Source organism: Pyrus communis, chromosome 2, assembly GCF_963583255.1.
Source record: "Pyrus communis chromosome 2, drPyrComm1.1, whole genome shotgun sequence".
Taxonomy (NCBI): Eukaryota; Viridiplantae; Streptophyta; class Magnoliopsida; order Rosales; family Rosaceae; genus Pyrus; species Pyrus communis.
Genome location: NC_084804.1, coordinates 8,643,114 through 8,664,398, shown reverse-complemented (window position 1 = coordinate 8,664,398; position 21,285 = coordinate 8,643,114). Strand labels below are relative to the sequence as shown.

Genomic DNA, 21,285 nt, shown 5'->3' with positions numbered 1-21,285 from the left:
TCATAAAGGGTCAAAGAGTGTAGCTGTAAAAAAATTATCAAAATCGGAGTTAAAGTAATCGTTAAGTTGTAGTTCGGATGATGATTAATGTAAACCTGTTAAATTGAATGATATATATATTTATTAAGTAGCTTTAAATTTTATTTATTTTATATATATAATAAATTTTTTTTTTTAAATACATCTTTCGCGACCACATAATGGATGGTTTGTTTTTTTTTTTTAAATTCGATTGGAAAAGATGGGCGCTTTTTGTTTTGAGTAACCCTAGGCTGGGTGTTCTCATTCTTCCCTTCAGAGACCACTCCAGTTAAGGTGGGAGTTGCCCAGTATATCCGATCTCTCTCCTCTCCCTGACCACATTCTCCTCGATCTCTTCCTGGTACTCTCTCTACCCTCCTCTGTTTCTTCCTCCATTCATTCTTTTCACCTTACATGACCGATTGGTAATTTGGTATTCTTGTTCTTGATTTTACCGCGAGAGTAACTTTCTTTTGGGTCTCAAATGGATTATTTGTTTTGTTGTGGACATGGGCAGGCTTGATTTGGTGAGATATGAATTGGGTTTGTCTTAATTTTTGAGATTTTTATGTCAATCGACGTGGGTTGAATGAATTGCTGATTCGCATGATTTGGGGATTTTAGGGATTTCTACCTTTTTGGATTTTGGGTTTGTTTCGTAATAGCATATGTATGTTGTCATCCTGCATACAATTACTGAATTATTTCTTTTAAAGACAATTTATCTGTCTAATCTTTTATGGTAAAGAATGTTGAATATGTGTTAGCTTCCTGAAGCTTGGAGTGCTACCTGTATCATGTAAATTTGATGACTTTTCCAATGTTTATATTCGATCGTAGGTCCACATGGTCAATCATGGGACAGATGTGGACTGCCTATGATCAAGATTGTTGTGTTACCTGCAATTTGTTGTAAAAGATTGCTCTCATTGATCACTAGTGGATAATGTCGCTTTAGCAGAGAGAAAATAACATCATCCCCACCCTCAGCCCCCAACTGATCCCTCTCCCCATTGTGAAAGATCAGCAAGGTGTTCTGTGTTTGTTACATTGCGGAACGTTGTGCTTGATGAGAATTATAGATTGAAATTTCAGTTTAGCTGAAATTGAAAAATAGTGTTTGATTGTTTGATTCTAATCAAGAGAAAACCAAAACATCACTTTGGCTGCTAATTGATTAGTTTCAAATGCAAGAAATGATTAATTTCTAATGTTATATTTTTATGGTTAAAATATTGTATAGATGTCGCAGTTGATCACTCGTCGTCGGGGTGTGGCCAATGCGCCTCCCGCATTTTCAGCACCTACTGCTTCAGTCGTGAGTGCTCCATTGATTGGGGAGCCTACACCCATTATTGAGGCTACTCCTAAGTCGTCTCAGGTGCCTGCATCATCGACGTCGTCAGTGTCAGTTCAGCCGCTCAATGCACAGAGCCCCTATCGGCGTCGCCGCCATCCAGAGCCTTTTGATCACACTTCCTCGACATCCACAGTCGAGGGTGGGGGCTCCCAGCCAGGTAGTTTTTTTTCTAATTCTCACTTTGTTGTATTTTTTTTCATTTTAAAACTATTATTTTTTATGATTGTGAAAATTTGCTGGATTGTGAATTTGTGTTGTGAGTGTGAATTACTATCATTTTACTGTTCAGGTTTTGGGAATGCTATACTAGTAGGGGAGGTTTTGTCGAATTTTCTGTAGAAATTAAGATTAGGGTTTTCACCATTTAAGTTTTTTTGGGCAGCTAAAAAAAAATCCAGGGGACCTAATCAAATGTTGAAGCTGACACACACAGTACGTCTATCCAACGAATTGATCAAGATTGCGTATGACTCGCGACATCGTGGAGCGGCTACCTCACAGCAGCATAGTAACATCGCTAACAGTTGTGGTTTTTTTATTCGGTGGCATTGTCCTATGCAGTGGGAGTCTTGGGCAGAAATTCCCGAGAGGACAAAGAAACTTTTGCGGCATGAGTTGTTGGTTAATATATTAATTTATAGCCGTTATCATTTTTTAATTTTGTTTACAAATATTATAAACCAAAGTATATTATCTTAATATTATTAAATTTCTTACTATTATTTTACCATTTTTATATTTGTAGGTCAATTATAATCTTGAGGACATACCCCTGGAGGCCACCGCCTACTTAGAGGAGAACTTAGCAACCCAATACAAACATTGGAAGTGCGAACTCCATGCGCATTTTAAGAAATGGGATGATCCAGAGATTGCTCGCCTAGAGGGTTGCCCAATTGAGTTGTTGGAGCGATCGGAAGATTGGGAGTGGCTCTGCAAACATTTTACGGATACAAAATTTGTGGTATGTACATAATATTTTAATAATAATTTATTAATGTTTTATTAATTTTAAGCTTTTTTAATAATTTCTTTCAAATAGTTGCACTAACATGTATATTGTGTGTTTAACAGAAGAGATCTGTTGTTGGCAAGAAAGCTTGGGAGACAGAGACACTTCTCCACCATTTTGGTTCGATGCCCTTCTCGTATAGGGTGGATCAGAAGCTCGGTTGTCGTCATGGCAAGGTTGTTCGGGGTATGGGGAAGGTGCAGGTTCGTGAGACGAGTGTCTCCTCTTCTAAATCGACCACAGGACAGATTATTGACCTGACGGAGGAAGTGAAAATCCTAAAAGATAATATTGCGGCCCATAAAGCAACCTGGGAGGCCCATAAAGCAGATTGGGATGCCCTGAAAGCAGATTGGGATGCCTTGAAAGCAACCTGGGATGCCTTGAAAGCCCAGACTATAGCCCTTATGGGCCTTATAAATGTTCAGCCTCCAAATCTCGATGCCAGCAACTGATCTTGCTCCACCTTCGACCTTCTAGTCATTTCTCCTAGTCGATACCCAGCAGCCTGATGCATTAAACCCAGACAACTACTTGTAGTTTTTTTTTCTTTTCTGTTCGAATAGCTTGTATGTACATTTTCATATATTTTATAATTAAATGTTTTTTCTTGGTTTATTAATTATTATTTATAATTTAATTAAAATATTTATAAAAAATAAAATAAAAAATCTTTTGTCAAAAAAAATTAAAAAGGGTTTGCGCAATGACAACAATACATGTGTTGTGCACTCTTCTTTGCGTGACAATAAGAGCAAGATGCATCATGCGAAAACTTTTGCGGGATGCAGGTTACACCTTCGTCACGCAAACCCTGCTTTCACGGCCTTTGCAAGACAGTTTGCGCATGATGCAGTTTCCGTTAGGCTAATTTTTAGGTGACCCTTTTTTACTTGTTCGTCGCACAAACTATTATTTGAACTAATGGTGGCGCATTTAGTCCGTATGTAGGGGGATTTTGAAACACTAATTACGCAAAACCTCTTAAGTACGACGAAAATATTTAACAAAAATTTTAAGCTGAATATCACTAAACCAATAACAAGTTCATATTTGTACTAGATTTAAATTGACTTTCTTGTATTGTTCTTTCTATCACGAGTAGGCTAAAAGCACTCGTTTCCAAAGGAATAGCAAAACTAGGTTGTAGCAGTCTTAGGTATGAACCTTCATAGAGCTTTGCTCTCCTGCGCACGAAAGGGCAAAAAGGAACAGCAAAACTAGATAGCAGCAATCTCAACCGTTCGCTCGGGAAAAAGCATATGCAGTCAATTTCTATACCTTCGTATCCCAAGTTGCCTTGAAAACAATTTGGGCCTCCATTTTCTCAATTCGGGTTTCACAACAAACAAAGCCCATCTCAACGAAGGGCATCATAGTAACTTTACACAACTAGGGTTTCGATTGGTTATTGTCTCTACTATTTAAACCCACCTCCGGAACCTCACATCAACCATCTCAGTATGCAGTCAGCCCCTCCTCCTTCCTCCTTCAACCCACTGTTTTTTTCTGGTGGTGGAATTACCCGGTAATATTGTATTGTTCGCACCATCTGAGATATTTTGGTATCTTTGATATTTGAATCACTAGCCTCTGAGCCCTCCTACCCTTTTAATTTGTTCTTGAAAAGTATTTTAATTTGTAGATGTTGGGTTTTCGAAAGAGAGGCAGTGATGATTAAATCTGTATACCATCAAACTTTGAGAGCTCTGGATTTTGGGCTTGTTGATGCCAACTTGACTTTACACGCTGAGCCTTGTTTTCGTCATGTTTTCTGTTGATTTAGGCAAAGTTGTAGTCTTTTTTCGATTGGGTAATTTGCATGATTGAAAAAGCATTGAAATTGGTTGGATTTGGTGATTGAAAAAGGCAACAAATTAGAGTCTCTGATTCGCTTGTTTCGATAGCGTAATTAGTGCTGTACGTTGCCGATAAGAAGCTGGGAACTGAGATTCTGGCATTTCCCCTTAACTTTCAAAAGGGTTTATGCATTCAGATGTTCCTACATTCGAAAATAATTGGGGTTTGGAAAGGCAACAAATTAGAGTCTCTGATGTTCTAAATGCAGTAGGGCTTTCAGTGCTGTACGTTGCCCACAGAGATTGGGAGTTGAGATTCTGGCATTTTCCTTTTTGTAAGGTTTTATGCATTCAGATGTTCCCACATTCCTTTTAACTTCAGATCAAACTGTTAAAATTGAACCAATTGAATGTAATTGTGGGTATGGCCGCAGGTTTTCTTGTAAAATTCACAAGAACATTCTCATACAGGGAGGCAAAATGGATTCCCATTCTTTTATAAAAATAGAGATTAAATGTAGGGTTCACATTACATCGAATTTAAGCACCAACAGTTTTAGGTTTTAATCTAAGAGTTTAAGATGATTTTAATTTAAATAATATCGTTTGTTAAAAAAAAAAATTCAACGTGCTAAGAAGCTCAAACATAGTAAACGACCCATTTCATTTAAAGCTAGTAAGGTCCAGCAAGAAACGACAACGTTGAAAGGAAAGATAAGGCTTCTTCCTCATGTGGAGCTCGCTACAAGCCTGCAACTTGTTCACCCCCCTTCATGGATGTATGCCTATATATGTGGTTTAACAATACAGAAAAAACTTCTTGGATTGTAGCCTATATAGGGCTAGCCCTAGGATTGTGCTCCTGCCCAAATATTCGGAGGGTCCTCGTAGGATCTTCATAGGTATTTTTGTGCCCCTGAACAAAAAACAAAAAACTTCTCCGAAATGCATTGCGTTCAGTCACTACCAAGTTCCCACCTAATTTAATTTTTATAGTGCAACCCAATTTAATTTTTGTAGTGCACTTCAAACAAGTTTAATTCAAGTTCCATATGTTAACACTTAAAATTGCCAAGTCAACAGTATGGTCGGTTCTTGATGGGCTCGAAATAAAGGCTACAAGTAATTGACAACAAAATTTAAGTGGTTTACCCTCAAAACTAGGCTACATACACTGTAGTGGTATATATTTGATATGAGTTAAGAAGTGCTATGTATCAATGTTATTTTTTCTCTCTTGTGTGCTCGAGCGCTTATAAGAGGTACTCGTCTCTCTTATATAAGCTTCCTATGAGTCCCAAAAGTCGTGGGCTTTTTAGTATTCCACCGCTTTAGCATTAAATGAACTAGGTGTGTAGGCTTATTTTGTTGGCTACTCTTTTACTTAGTCGACATGTGTAGGTGAAGTGGGCGTTGCTCAGAACTAGTTACAAGGTTTTATGGGCCAACACGTACCGACCAATCTGCTTGGCCCCAAGTGGCTGAGGAAACACCGACTCGAGCGCTTGATTTGACAACCTTTATGTTCGATCGTAAACCTCTGCTCTCGTTGATGGCCAACACATTGCTTAGAGTTAATGTCTGAGTAGGCCTATCTCTGGGGCTTCGTCCTATTAAGTTATCAATTTGCTAACTTGTTCCAAGTGGTCGGAAAGTACTTTTTGAATAGGTGCTCGTCTTCTTTGTTGATACTTGATCCATACCATCGAGCGGTCATCTGTAGCGATCGGAGTTCCTTCTTATTGGGCTAGCTAAGAAGCAATACTTCGATCTTCTTTTCATTCTCCAAGCCCACCTCAACGGGTCCATTTTATATAGGGTCTAAAAGGATCTTGCGTTAACACCATAAAATTTCAATTCTCTCATTTAAACATAGGAAATAACACCAAACCTTTTTTTTTTTTGAACATGCGATATTATCTACACTAAGGGGAGGGGTGAGCTAAGCCTCGCAATAGGCTAGCAATAATGTGGTTTAAATTCGCCTTTGGCTAGAATTGAGCCTAAGTTCTCTCACTTACAAGTGAAGAGAAATACCACTAGACCTTAGTACTAAATTGCAACACCAAACATTAGTTAACGTTAACATGGAATATAATGTAAGGTGCACAATTGGTATATCCTAAAATGAATGTGCTTCCTCAATTCAAAGGTACACAGTTGGTATATCCTAAAATCAAAAAAGTGGAATTGGAAGGTACACAATTGGAATGGGTATATCCTAAAAGGAATGTGCTTTCTGAATTTGAAGATTCTTGGGAATGGCTTAACCTTTTGCATCGTTTTGTCATTCTTCCTACTTGGGTTCTTCGAACCCTTCCCATCTACATTCCAATCAAACTAAGAAGGCAGACAATTAGGCATGGCCCCACCTCATAGACAATTGTGCACTAGTACATTTCTAACTCAAATTTGGTCTTCACTCTTGGCCCTTGGGGATAAGATTTCATTATCTTCTTCGATTCCTATCCTCCTCCCATCCAACAAGAAAATGGGTTTAGTTCTTTCACTTTTTATTATTATTATTATTATTATTACAAACGATATTACTACTCTAAGTTACATTTACATGAAGAGAGTTTGAACCTGAAATGTAGTAGATTGAAGAGAAAGATCGTATTCGTCAGGATAATCGGTTTGGATGTTATTAGAGTTTTGAAGGAAGATATGCTTTGGTTTAATACCAAAAGGTTTAAAGAGCAAGTTTACCTTGTTATTCTCTTTCTTGTGAAAGGAGGCATCTTGGCTAAAGACTGCATACTAGTATTATTATGTGTTTGAATTGAATACCCATGAAATGTGAAACAAACATTAATCTCTTTGTTGAAACTTCTCAGTTCTTTACAGATGACCAATGAAAGTGAGAGGGGATGTAATAGGATGAGATCATCAATTAGAAAGTCTAGGTGTTTATCTTTTATTTCCCAATACAAGTGATATTAACAAAGGAGAAAATCAAACCGAAGACCTTGAATGCGAGAGAAATATTCTTTAATTATTTGGAGATATAAATTAAATCCTAAGGTTCAATTCTTTTTTGTTGAATGAGTTAGAACTTAGAATACAATTGAAAGTTGAAAAGAAAGGAAGGGTTTTCTTTCTTTATTTTTAAATTTGATTTTATATAAAGATGAGGAATTCGAAATTGAGTGTAGGAGGGGAAACGCGTTGTTTTAGCCAAACTGGCTAAACCCATGCTGTATTCAACTTTGCCCAAAGAGATATCAAACTATGATGCATAAATGAAACATATCAGCTCATTAACAAATATGGCTATGCTCACGTCTTTAAAGGGGCTAATAAGAAAGTTTTAAGATGCCAACAAAGTTAATTTTTGGAGAATAAAGGGGGGCTTGAGAGCAAGAAGATTTTTGCACGTCATGATACCAAAATCCAAAAGAAAATTGAAAGAAATAGAGCAAAGTTAAGGGGGTGAAAGTGCAAGAACCACAAATATTATTTCTTTCACTTTGGTCCACTTTCAACTTTGAAGCCCTTCCAATCAATCGGAACACGAGACACATTCATGGCCATCTTCAAAACCACTCAATATATCAACACCAACGCCAACACCAAATTATGCTCTGTCCTCCAACCCACACGCACACACAAGACACAGAGCTCTCAAAAATCATCTTCTCTCTCTCTCTCTCTCTCTCTCTCTCTAAAACTGTAAATCCTTCCCTTTCTCTCTCTAGAAAGCTTTTCACATGAGCACGTGAACTCGGAGACCAGATAACAGAGAGAAGGCAATGGCTTTTCTGCTACCAAATTTCTCTGCTTCCTCCTTACTCCTCCAAACCAAACCAAAAGAAAAACCCTTTCACCAAATGCTCTCCCAGACAAGACCCAGTTTTTCTTTCTCTCACCTCTCTCCTCTGGCCAGCGTACAGACGCCCACTTTGTTGGAGGGTGCGCAGCTTGACACCTCCAGGGTTGCGCAGGATAAGCAGCAAAGGGACGATTTTTATGTCAATCTTGGCCTGGCTGTACGGACGCTTCGTGAAGATGTCCCTTTAATTTTCGCCAAAGACCTTAATTATGACATTTATAGGTAATTTGTTAATCTGGGTTTCTTAATTTTTCTTTGCTAGTGTTTGGTTTATCAGAATGTTTATACATTCATTAAATTGTTTGGTAGTTTTAGAATTGACATCATAGATTGAATTGTTGTTTGAAATTTGATGATTTTGTAGTTGTTTAATATGTTATTGGAAATGTAGAGTTGCATTTGATGGGATTCATTTGTGGAATTTGATGAATTTCAGGGATGATATAACATTTATGGATCCTTTGAACACATTCACTGGCATTGAGAATTACAAATTGATCTTCTGGGCATTGCGATTTCATGGAAAGATTCTGTTCCGCGATATCTCCCTCGAGGTTTATAGGATTTGGCAGCCTTCAGAGAATGTGATACTGATAAGGTGGAACATGAAGGGTGTTCCTCGAGTTCCATGGGAAGCGAAGGGTCAGTTTCAGGGCACCTCGCGGTATAAATTGGACCGAAAGGGCAAAATATATGAACATAAAGTTGATAACTTGGCGTTTAACTTTCCACAGAAGCTCAAACCAGCTGCATCAGTGTTGGATTTAATGGCACCAGGCCCTGCTAGTCCTAATCTGACATTTCTGTGGGGTCCTGCAGATGCGTACTCATCTTCGTGGTTGGAGTTTTATCGAGCAGTGAGGGGGACTTTGAATCGGGATGGTTACTTGCTTCCACAAGATGGTTTGGTTAGCTGATTGAGCTACTTCTGATATTAATCTATACGGTAGAATATGTAACGTATATGTACTTGTGCATTACGTTTTGTATTATATGTTGGTAGATAGCAGATAATGGTTTTTGTTGAAGATCAAGGTTGTATATACGTAGGGAGATCCTGCAGAGTTCAATATATACTTCTTGTGGTGGTGGAGGCAAAGAAGCTAGGCTACATTTTTTGAGCTTATACAGGTCGGAATAGTATATATGAAATCTTGTTTCATTTAATAAATTTTGTTTTCCATTTATAATGTTGCTTTACATGATCGATTCTGCCTCCTTCATCGCTTTATTATCTGGTCCGGTCGCTGTTCTCAGTAGTTTCTTGTCATTACTAGTCAAATGCACGTATGTTCTACTCGGAGTTATGTTTCTCTCCACTTGTGACCTTTGTTTCGCTTCTTTACTTCGAGCCTATCAACCATTCGGAAAATGTTCTGCTTGATACCCTCCATCAGGCTTCATTTCTTGACAGAAACGGCTTTCTAACTAACTGCATCTCGGACAAGCCAATTTCGTGCACATTTCAGAGCAGACAAACCTGTTCTGCTATGTCCAAGGTCTTCCTGCAGTGAAGGTCCATGCGAGAACCGGTTTGGTTTTTCTTTAAAACGGGAATCGAATCTAGGATCTACTTTCACCCTACCCCTGCAACTTGAGTCACGGCTCATCAACAAATATGTTCGCTTACGTAAACAAGTACGAGTCATTAAAATCAGACCGTGTAACGTTAATTAAGAGCTAATTTGGATCTATCAAAAGATAAAGGGAGATAATATAATGATTGATCAATGCAATATGTACCATTAACAAGAAACTAGATTCACACAGCAATAGTTATTACAACAACGTTGTGTTCAGTTCGAGGTCATAATTTCTTAGCAACAACATGATGTTGTTACACTTCTATGAGATCATAACATAAACGCGTGCAACACAACATACTGATGTGAATTGCGGTACCAAATGAACAAAAGATTTTACAATCTTGAAAACCCTTGAGTAGACAGACGCCATCAGTAGAAGCGCTACGAAATATGGCTTCTTTACGACAAGCTTGATGGATGTCCTTCATTGTGTTAGATCAATATGAAATACAAGCAGAATTTTGTCCTGCTACACACGCTTCAACAACTGCGGGGGAAAACATGTCTACCAGATGATGCTGAAGTCTTTATCCCTTGATTTGTTAACATTCTTATCTTCAGCCCTCTGAGCTGAATCAGAGTGGAAGTGCGTCCAACGGTTTTATCACTGCAACACAACTGAGATCAGGGCTAGAATACTTTTCATATGTGACCTTCAAACTTCCCATTCTTGCAGCTTTGTGAAATCTTAAGACCATCTCTGCACAGTCTCTGCAACGATCAAACATCGATCACTAAAATTTATTCTGAAGCAAGCACTAGATAAGGAAACAATGTTATTTACTTGTCTTTAAAGCAGTACCTGATTTGGGATACTTCATAACGAGAGTGTTTGCAGAGCAGCGGAGTCCAAGCCGGAGTAATCTGCAGGGTGCAACTTGCAACATATAGGGCTGCTGCGCACAGCAATGAGGGCTTGAACCTTAACGGTTCATATTCAACTAAGCACAACTCGATAAGGTAGAATGCCAAGTGTTCAAGCTGCAAAACAGTCCGCAAAGTAACAGACTGTTAGCAACTTAGCTGTTTTCTAATCCATATCGAAAACTAATACCTACTAAACTCTGGCGTATCAATCTCTTTCTTTCTTAGTAATGGTGTTAATCATTAATAGAAAATTCTGTCTGTTAGCCTTAGAAATTATACCTTTGTTTCTGACTGAGCAGCCTTGAGAAATCTTTGAAGACATATGGAGTAGGTGCATTAAGAAGAAAATTCAGCTTTTTCAGAAGGGCTTTCTCCTAAAAAGCAAAGACTGTTTATCATAGGACAAGCGAAAAGGGACTATAGAATGCAGCACTATTTTTCATCTCAGAAGATATGCACAAGGATATTTCCAGATTCTAACAAAACAGATATACTGAAATAATCCAAGTCTGACTAAGAAAAACACATACCATTCCAAGCACCTGTGCTCTCGTGTATGTCTCAGCTGAGATGCTATCTTTGACCTGCAATTTTTCTTGTAGAGAATAGAAAAAAAAATCATGAAAAGTAATGCATACAAGTTTGAGATATTGATATTTACCCTTGGATGCCAAAAGTCCTCATACTTGATGCCAACAAGAGTGCAGTGAGACCAACTAACTGTATGTCATCCTTCTTAATTGTGACTTGGGAAAGATATTGACCGAGCAATGTCACCACGAGATAAAAAGTTTCTTGCATTAACTCGAATTTGTAGTGTACCTGTTTCCGGATGAACAAATAAAGGGGATAGCCAGCTTTTAAACAACATGAAATGTAAAATTGAACAAAGCAAGACAAAAAGGAATACAAAAACATCATAGTTCATCAAAAGGTTAAATCGGTACTTCAATTAACCAGTTGACCAATATGCATCGCATATGATGAGTAATGCCTGCCTGAATCGACATAAAATTTTCTGGAGGTGGATTCTGTGCCTGCAGTTAAAGACAATTTTAACAAAGCCAACAAGTCAGAATCAGAACTACACTAAACCTACTATCTTACCACACTAAGATGAAAACAGTGGTATAGAGACATCATAATCATTACCTCAGAAACCCAGTAATACTGATAGATCTCATCAACATAATCGGAAACTTCCAGTTGATGCAATCGTCATCAATACTTGGCAGCTCTTCCGCCTTCAAAGCTTCAACATGGTCCTCTAGTAACCGCAAATAGGGCCAAGTGTGAAAGTAGTTCACGAGTAAGGAATAAAGGCATCAATAGAACACGTTAAGCCCCAACCTTTGATCCAGTCATCAATAGAGATGTGTAAGATCTCCTCCTATTTGATTTTATCCTGGAAATGATAGTTGAAGCACTCTGGCTGCAGTTGGCTTCAGATGGGAGCTCTCCCTGAGTGGCTTCATGCTTAACGTTCTCAGGAAGAGAAGTAGCCACTTTTTCAGTTTTGGATGAAGTTGCAGTAGCAGAAACTAATTTGTTTGGACGTGATGCACCCTTGGATTTCAAAGTCCTTTGCGACTCACGAGCCCTCAGTGTGGACAAAGTTGGCTGGATTGTAATAAAATTAAAGGGAAGATAAATCGAACGCACATCTACTTCATATAGATCTAACATGCCAAGAAACAAAGTCAGGATGATGATGTAATCTCATAGTAATGTAAAGCAATCACTCAGGTGAAGTTCTAAATTGAATGCACTGCCGTAAAGCTTCAAGTTGATGCCAAAATGGTTGCCATGTTAAGCAATAACACAAGTCAACAGATTTCAGGACCAAATGACTTTAAAAAAATTGACAGATTGTTGAAGTACTGAAAGTAAAATATGGTAACACAAATGAAATTGTTTTACTGTCTGAAGTAGACAAACTTGAGCAACTACAATTCAGAACTGGTCAAACAAAACGAGACATTAATTCTTTTTTCTCATTTGAGGAGGAGGAGGGACATGAGTTCCATTTCTGATTAGACTTACCCTGACAGAATTTCTTGGCAATACAAGGACATTTGAATTACGCTGACCCCTGCAATCTCAAATCACATGCAAACTATTAATAGATAGAAATCTCAACCGTGTTTAATTAAGACATAAAAGCTTAAATGATCATTCAACATAAGAGACATTCAATGAATTAGAAAGTTAATGAATGTAGTAATTCAAATTATAGTAGTAAAGAAGAATAAAATGAATACAGAAACCCATCAAGAGTAAAAAACAATGTGACTTAACCTAAAACCAAACTCTCCAATGCAGCCATTCGAAATCTCGATGCTGTAACTTTCAAGACCAAAAATTGTATTCGCATGTAGCATTATAATATCAATTCTTAGATACCAGGGGACAAGAAAAACGATAAATTTTCCTTTTCCAGGACAATATTCAAAATATCTAAAAATAACTGGGAGGAGCCACAAAATTCATAAAATTGGGGGTGAACAGCAGAATACAAGTTCTTTGTTGTACACCCTTATAGTTTTACTTCTGCATCTGCTGTTATTTGCTTTGAGTTCTGAAATTGACATATTAGTCATGCCTGAAGTGAGAACAAACAATCCTATCCATAAAATGCAAGAAAGACGCTTCCATTCCATTCATTCAGAAGAAAAATGAGGTTTAAAGGAATATGCACCACTATCAGCAAAACATTTTAACTGGCTTTTAGCGGGATAGAAAACTAGTAGTATGGATCACTGTCACTCACATAATCACAAAGATATCACTCACTCGATTCCTCAACAGATGGCTCCTCGTGGTATCATTTACTCTAGGTACTACTTTCTTGCCAACCGTAGCCTTAATTGTATTCCAAAATGCCATTTGGTCAGACATCATGTGCCATGCACTTGTCAAATCTTAAATATTCACGGCATCTTACCATAATACCCTCTTTTTCCTACAGAATTTCTACCAGCATTTTCCTACAAGCAGGAAAGCAAAAAAATATAAATGTCCAACTTGAAATCCTACTCCTGTTAAACTGAACCAAGGAACATTATTATAATGCACGACATCAACCTTCGGAATACTTGCTTCCTCTGGGTTGACCTTTAGCACCGGCAATGATTTCCTTTAAAATGGAGGGAGGAAATAGAAAATACATCAATAACAGATACAGATCTTATCCACAGTAAATAAACAAACATGTCTGCTGGTCAGATACCTTATCAGCTTAAGTGAAGTATATGAAGTCCTCCTTTAAAAAAAAGTTATAAGTTTAATCAAGGGTCTTTATATGTTTAGTTTCATAAGCATATGAGCCAGATTAGAATATTTCAAAGGCACAACAAACAAATTGCGGCATAAATTCTAATTTCTTATAAAGAGGGAAAACAAAGGTGGCTTAGACCTGCCATCTGTAACAATAGGTTCACGATTTAGACCCATAGCCTTGGTCCTTTGACTCTCTGAAGGTGCCTTCAGCTCTTTAATAGCTACAGTTTATCCATAATAAAAAAAAATTCAAATGGTACAATTGAATCCGGGAAACTATACCAGCATTTCTGAAGTATCAAAGCCTCCCCGCCCTTTTCCCTGATTGAAGTAACACAAAAATCAATTCTTACAATTGGAAGAACAACATATATGAAATGATAGGCGTTGATACTCGCTAAGCTTGTCAAGAAAAACAAAACCCTGTCTTTGCGTTGTCAAACATACAACGTAACAGTGGAAAACAAAAACTTAGTTGACCTTCAAAAAGAAAAACATGGACAGGAAGAAAACTTTAAAGTTTTGCAACTTTGTCCAGTTTGGGGGTGGAACTATATATGAAAACTAACTTGAAGTACCCTGCTTAACGGCTGTAAGTAACTATGAGATCTTTGAACCACTCATATGAAAGCTCTTTTGTTCATTTTCAGATTACAGAGAGATATCTAGTTATCTACTGAAGTCAGTAGAACAACATACTATGCAATCATGTAAATAAGAGAGTTACAAGGAAAATGCATGCTAGGATTTAACATTCTTACCAGGAAGGATATCCTTGATGATAAATTCACAGTCTTAACGTTTCTACCCACTGAAACCCTACAAAAATACAAAAGAATACAATACTACATTAAAGCAAAAGCAAAGGATCTCGAACCTACTCACACCCTTGCTAACATCTACAGTTATATCAAAATATCAAAAGAATATTGAATTCACAAGCACGTATAGGTATCATAATATCAAAATGCATACCGTTGCAAAGATTTAATCCTCTCACTTTTACCGCTCCTGCATTGAAGATGGCCCAAATTTAGAACTTCTTAGCTCAACATCCAAAAATGAAGGAACTATATGAGCAAATGAAAAGGTACCAACATAATTTTAGAGGCATCACCCCCTACAATCCTAGAAGAACTTGAAGGAAGTGGGCAGATACAGCTAATATCTAATACTTTTTGGCCTCTACTTAGCGACATCATTGTACAAGGCTCCCATTCTATTTGAATTGTTAGCACAGTTTGCATACAAATAAAAATCCCAAGATTTAAATTCTGGAAGGAAGGCTTAGTTGATTTTAGTTCTAAAACAACTTAGACATTGATTAAAACCATAACATTCGATAATCGAAATAAAATTGCACAAAATTAAAACTACAATTACCCGATCCCGGCATCAGCTTTGGCAGTGTCACTTTCTGTATAAAACTTAAAACTTGAGACACCAACTCTTTAAAATGTCGAAAAAGAAGGTGAGAAGTAAATAAATCACCACCACAAGACCTTAAAACCAGCAGAAGAACCAAGAATTGCGGTTCCACACCACGTGAGCATGTTGAGTTTTCTTCTCCCACCCGATTCTGTCCTATGCCGAATTCTGGCTGAAAACTACGAAAAACCAAGCAGGGTTTCGCAGATGTCAGAACTGATTTCATCCAAAGGAAAAACCAGAGAAAGAAATCAAAGAAAGTTATCCGGGAATCGAAAACCTTTATGGATTTTTCCGACCTTAGCAGCCAACATTTTGCTTCTCTCTATAAGTGTCGTAGTGCTCTGCCGATGATCCAATTTCTAGAAAAACCGAGAGAATTTCAATCAGTTCAAGACAAAATTCACGAGAAAGCAACTTCCACAAAAGAAACCCATAATTGTACGAACAGTAATTCAAATTTCAAAACGCAGCCCTAATTGAATTGATTTTTCGAATAAATTCGATTTCTCAAGAATTACATCGAAACGATAGTTTGTCGATAGATTTGTAGGAAGAAGCGTACCTTAAAAGACGTCATTTTGGAGATATCTCGTGCTCTTCTCGGATTCTGATCTTCGGAGATGGAGCGGAATGAGAACAGTCGACCGTTGCAGAGGTCTGAGTCGTCTCGTTAAATCGGCGGTCTTTATTTCGTTTTAAGAAATAAACGCGATTGTACGTTACTACCCCATCCCTAATTTTTTTTGGTTTAGGCGATTGATAAGTACACACTAGAAATTTTAATTAATTCCAAGTTAATACATAATTGTTTGTGGGAACATTTATTGAAAGGTAGAATTTTTTTTATTCAATACATAAGTTGCAAGTCCCATAAACCAAATACAAAGGAAACCACAAATATACGTAGTACTATCAAACATAAGAAAACATTCTTTGAAAACGAGCCACTTTCAATGCAATTGCTAGTGCTATCTTGTCTTTGATGCTGTCAAAGAACTGAAAATATGCATACCTCCATGATGTCTTTAAGATCAGTGTGCCGCAAACCCCCCAAAAGCCTACAATAAAGCCAAGTACCATGCTGACATAGAACCATAACTCATCATTTCCACCTACATTTATGTCTTTTGTATCCTTAGATGGGAAAGTTTCATCTCCAGGGCACTTAGTTGAGAGAGGAACGCCACATAGCGATGGATTTTCCATATAAATGGACGGATCAATGAGCGTTTGAAGCTGGTTTCCTGAAGGAATTCTTCCAGACAAGTTGTTGTAAGACAAGTTCAAGTGGGATAGTGAGGTTAAAGATGACAAGCTCTGAGGAATCTGTCCTGAAAGGTGGTTGTGTGAGAGATCAAGTGTTTCGAGCCAATGCAAGTTTCCAATCTGGGAAGGGATCTTTCCAGTCAATTGATTCCTAGACAAGTTCAAGGTACCCAATAGAATGAGGCTACTTATTTCTTCAGGGATTTCACCTTGTAAAGTATTTGATGAAAGATCAATGCTCTTTACAAGATATAGAGTATTATTGTACACAAGTTCCTTTCCTTTTAGTGTCAGTGTGGTTGGCTGATTAGAGGCATAAAAAGTATCATCTGATGTATATGAATCATTGACCAGCGAAGCCAAATTACCCAAACACTTGGGAATAGTACCTGAAATGTTGTTGTGACTAAGGTCGAGGATATGAAGTTGTTGAAGATTGCACAGTTGCTGGGATATATGTCCACTAAAATTGTTGGACCGTAATCGTATCATATTCAACATGGATACATTTAATCCTCCTATCCACTGTGGTATTTTGCCAAATAACTTGTTGTCTCCAAGATCAATACTCCCCAACTGAGAACAATTTTGCAAGGAATTTGGAATTTCACCTTCAAAATTGTTGTTGTTGAGCTTTAATACTTTCAGTGAAATTAATGCCCCTAATGATGTGGGAATATTACCCGAGAGATTGTTTTGACTAACATCTAGAAACATCATGTTGCTCCCCACACTCCATGCAAGACGGAGTTCTCCATGAAATTGATTGCTCCCTAGAGACAAGATTTGCAACTGCTTCATGTTGTAAACAAAGGGAGGAATAGTGCCATTCAAATGATTCCCAAAAAGTGACAATTCTTGCAATTGCTGCATGTTACAGATAGAGCGAGGAATATTGCCATTCAAATGATTCTCAGAAAGATACAAAAAATTCAAATTGGGCATCATTTGGTCAATATTGGAGGGAATTGGCCCGGAAAAGGAATTGCTTTCAAGATCAAAGTTAGTTACCTTAGTGGCCGACCAAAGTGGGAGTGGGCCGTCCAACTGATTATGACTCAAGTCAATCAACTCCAATTTTGGAGATTTCAAATTGGATGGAAGGTTTCCACGAAATTGGTTGTAAGACAAGTCTAGCTGGATGAGTTGGGAAGATATCTTCAACAGCCATTCCTCTGGGAAGGAATCCGAGATTCCATTACCACTAAGATAGATTTCCCTCAATTCAGTTTGAGATTGAAGCCATATCCCAAAACCGGGACCTATATGACAATTTCTGATATAAATTGTGTGGAGCTTGAATGGAGGAACCCAATCATACGCCATGTCGAAAATGAGGGATGTGTGGTTGTAACTGTCTCCTGCTTTAAAATCTTGTAACCGGGTAAGATTTATGAAATGGGCTTCCGTTAGATTGCCCTCCCAAGGATTAGAAGACAGATCGAGGGAAACTAGCTGAGAGAGTTGTCCCAGACTTTGTGGAATGGAGCCGTTCATCATATTATAAAAGAGGTCTAAAGTTTTCAAGGATGACAAGTTTCCAATGGAATCTGGAATGGAGCCGGTAATCATATTATAAGAGAGGTATAAAGTTTTCAAGGATGACAAGTTTCCAATGGAGTCTGGAATTGAGCCCCACAAAGAGTTTCCACCAAGGTAGAGATTCTGCATACTTTTAAACATTCCTAAGGAGACCGGCAGTTGGCTTCCCAGCTTACTAAAAGACAAATCTAGTGACTCTAATGCAATATTTGAACAATTTGAGAAACTTCTACAAAACTCTTCAAGCCCCCCATTAAATTCGTTTCCATAAAGACTTAAGACCTTTAGCTTGCACAAATTTCCAATGCCTTTAGGAATTTGGCCTTCTAAGCCTGTATTAGATAAATCAAGGTATTCCAGAGATTTGAAGTTTGCAAATTCACTTGGGAAAGGATCACCGAAATCATTCCAGGATAGATCAAGTGTTATGAGGCTGGTAAGATTAAAAAGTGATGTCAAGTTAATGCTCTGCAGGGAGAGTGAAATGCTTTTAATTTGGCAATCAGATAAGTGTAACTCTGCTAATGAAGGAAGCATATTAACAGCATACGCCCAATTGACTCCTGTGGTGCTAAGATCCATGCCTCCGAGATCAAGGTATTTTAGAGAAGAGAGGCGAGACAGCCAATTCAAATTTCTGGAAGATGAGAGTTGATTCCTCCCAAGGTCAAGAAAATTGAGGCTTGACAGGTTACCAAGAGAAGGGGGAATCTCTCCTCCAAATGACGCAGCGGAGAGATTAAGATATTGCAAACTTTTAAGCTCCCCGAAGAACTTAGGAACTTGAATGCGATGAAAATCATTAAAGCTTAGGTCCAGGTAATTTAAATGTTTCAAGCTCAACAGAGAAGCATTTATCTTACCTCTCAATTTAGCCATTTCATAAGCCGACCTGTCCCACTCTTCATCAGAAATGGAACGTAGACCTGGGTATCGATTCCGGAGGTCCATCTTCACGACATGACCGGTGAGGTTGTTGCATGAAATCCCTTCCCATCGACAGCAATCGTGACCCACCCAAGAGGAAAGCCTGCCAGAAGGATCAACAAGATGTCGTTTAAAGATTTGAAGCGCTCGTCTTTCTTCGTCGATGCACGAATTTGTTTCCACACTGCTTGAAAGTTCACCACCGGCCAAACAGAAAGAGAGTTGAGTAGTACTCCGCATGTAGGAAGACGCCAAAAGGAAAAGAAGGAAATAGTGAGCAATACTGAGGTGATAGTGGCTGTCCATTATCAGTGTATCAGTGTATCACACACACTTTTCTTTGCTATGCTTTGGTGATGATGATGTTCAGCTTCTAAATTCCAGAATTTATAGGAATAGATTATCGATGCAGATCGGGGAGTTGCAACGAAAGTTGTCTGATGGATAAAAGAAAAGAGGGCGGGTCTTCACAACCCATTTTACAAGTTGGCAAGTCCATTATCGACACGGCTGGGACCTAGTTCTGTTGGGTCGTAGAAATCCATATGCAGCGGAGACTTTGAATTAAGGTCTTCTGCTGGAACTGTTCTTTTCATGCCGTGTAAAATTTTGAAAACGGATTTAGAATGTTTTATATTTTGTTCGAACGATAACGGATATAGATGCGTCGGGTTGACCAAGTTTGCAAGTCCATCACCTTCACCACAGATGCTGGTAGTCTTTACTTGGATATGACTGTCATGTTGTTATTTACAAATTTTCTACACAACGAAAATGTTATTAACACTCCAAAATCATCATTGTCACACTAGTCGTTTTCTCATCTGTTTTTCACTAATGGGAAATACATAGATTTTTCTGTGGAAGTTTCCGAATAATAATGAAGCCGTGTAGGACCAAATGAAAATGCATGCGTGGTGGAGAATCCATATGCAGCGGTGACTCTGAATATTTAGTCTCCTCCAACGCCTGTTAAAGGAGAAAAAAAGAGCAGAAAATACATCATAATTGACGACAACAAAATCCAGACAAGATCCATCCATTGCGGACAACAAAATCCAGACGATAACAAAACAAGCTAACAACTGGAAAAAAAAAAAAAAAAAAAAAAAAAAACACTTAAAATAAGAACTGAAACATTTTTTGTAACTTTGGTTTAATACTGTATGAACTTGTACACCTTTTTTTAATTTGTCATGTAAACTAAATTTTTAAGCAATTTGTTGTGCCAATTTTCTGAAGTCGTTAATTTGTCATCTCGCCTAAATTCCGTTAAGTTTTCCATCCAAAATAAGTTATATGTCTCCATTTAATTTGTCATCTCACCCTAACTTCGTTTAATTTTTCATATAACAATTGGACTATCATTTTCCCTACAGTTTGGACTTTGGAGTGTCCCTTAAGGCAACATGACAGAGAAGGGGTTATGTGACCGACTATGACTTAGCAATTTGGCTTTTCTATACACGTTTTCGTGTGATTATTGAAAATAATTATCTTACAAAGCTTTTTGAGGAGTGATTTTCACATACTATTTTTAGTTTGTGACACACTCTTCTTTATTTCTAAACATTAGATTGAATCGATCAAACAGAACCAACGAATGTGTAGGAGGTTAAAAAACGTGTGCCTTTATCATTTTCTTCTTTCTTGCGTTTATCATTTTCTTCTTTCTTTCTTTTTACCTTTGTTTTGTTATGAAATCAGGAAATAGTGAGCAATACTGACGTGATAGTGGCTGTCCATTATCACACACAATTTCCCTTGCTATGCTTTGGTGATGGTAACGTTTAGCTAGTAAATTCTAGAATTTATAGGAATAGATTATCGATGTAGATCGGGGAGTTGCAATGAAAGTCGTGTGATGGAGAAAAGAAAAAAGGGTAACTGAAATGAATGGATTGTGTTCACAACCCCTTTTACAAGTTTGCAAGTCCATTGTCGACACAGTTGATACCTGGTTGTGATGGGTTCAAGAAATCCATCATGCAGCAGAGACTTTGAATTATAGGTCTTCGGCGTCCATTATGGGTTGTAGAAATTCACAACCTATCATCTTATTTACTCTTCTTTTATTGTCGTATTAAATTACGAAAACGGATTTAGATATGTTTTATATTTTTTTCAAACGAAAATGGATATAGATGTGTCGGGTTGAACAAGTTTACAAGTCCATCGCCTACTCCACACTTGCTCGTACTCTTGACTTGGATATGATTGTCGTGTCGTTATTTACAAATTTTCTACGTAATGGAAATGTTATTAACACTCTAAAAATTGTCATTGACACGCTAGTCGCTTTCTTACTTGTTTTTCACTAAAGGGAAATACACAGATCTTTCTATGGAAGTTTCCGAATTCTT

At 37.7% G+C, this 21,285-nt stretch overlaps 3 protein-coding genes, 1 non-coding gene and 1 pseudogene across 5 annotated transcripts; 3 read left to right on the top strand and 2 right to left on the bottom strand.

The window, feature by feature from the left end:
- Positions 1–221: 221 nt before the first annotated feature.
- Positions 222–3,010, top strand: LOC137726156 (uncharacterized). 2 transcript variants are annotated; one of them, XM_068465035.1, is made up of 5 exons: positions 222–382; positions 1,265–1,538; positions 1,764–2,002; positions 2,127–2,345; positions 2,456–3,010. In XM_068465035.1, the coding sequence occupies exons 2-5, from the start codon at positions 1,265–1,267 to the stop codon at positions 2,846–2,848; spliced, it is 1,125 nt and encodes a 374-aa protein (XP_068321136.1). In that variant the 5' UTR covers positions 222–382; the 3' UTR covers positions 2,849–3,010. The 2 variants fall into 2 exon arrangements, with proteins under 2 accessions (XP_068321136.1, XP_068321135.1); XM_068465034.1 differs by lacking the exon at positions 222–382 and adding an exon at positions 457–548.
- A 1,048-nt stretch (positions 3,011–4,058) lies between these two features.
- Positions 4,059–4,150, top strand: LOC137727196 (small nucleolar RNA snoR116). Its single transcript, XR_011067766.1, has one exon. It is a non-coding gene; the product is annotated as a small nucleolar RNA snoR116 (small nucleolar RNA).
- Positions 4,151–7,696: 3,546 nt separating this feature from the next.
- Positions 7,697–9,214, top strand: LOC137724446 (uncharacterized). The gene is made up of 2 exons (XM_068463188.1): positions 7,697–8,246; positions 8,461–9,214. Exons 1-2 carry the CDS (start codon positions 7,945–7,947, stop codon positions 8,939–8,941), a joined length of 783 nt encoding a protein of 260 aa, XP_068319289.1. The 5' UTR covers positions 7,697–7,944; the 3' UTR covers positions 8,942–9,214.
- Positions 9,215–9,747: 533 nt separating this feature from the next.
- Positions 9,748–15,498, bottom strand: LOC137724682 (putative cyclin-B3-1; annotated as a pseudogene).
- Positions 15,499–15,789: 291 nt separating this feature from the next.
- Positions 15,790–19,564, bottom strand: LOC137724444 (receptor-like protein EIX2). Its single transcript, XM_068463186.1, has one exon. It carries the CDS (start codon positions 19,226–19,228, stop codon positions 16,100–16,102), a length of 3,129 nt encoding a protein of 1,042 aa, XP_068319287.1. The 5' UTR covers positions 19,229–19,564; the 3' UTR covers positions 15,790–16,099.
- Positions 19,565–21,285: the final 1,721 nt, after the last annotated feature.

Bases quoted from the DNA above. Each gene is read 5' to 3' on its own strand.
- LOC137726156 (XM_068465034.1), top strand. The intron at 1,539-1,763 runs GTAGTTTTTTTT...TTTTTTGGGCAG, and splicing joins GGGTGGGGGCTCCCAGCCAG to CTAAAAAAAAATCCAGGGGA. The intron at 2,346-2,455 runs GTATGTACATAA...TGTGTTTAACAG, and splicing joins TTACGGATACAAAATTTGTG to AAGAGATCTGTTGTTGGCAA.
- LOC137724446 (XM_068463188.1), top strand. From the start codon at position 7,945: ATGGCTTTTCTGCTACCAAATTTCTCTGCTTCCTCCTTACTCCTCCAA. The intron at 8,247-8,460 runs GTAATTTGTTAA...GATGAATTTCAG, and splicing joins CTTAATTATGACATTTATAG to GGATGATATAACATTTATGG.
- LOC137724444 (XM_068463186.1), bottom strand. From the start codon at position 19,228: ATGGACAGCCACTATCACCTCAGTATTGCTCACTATTTCCTTCTTTTC.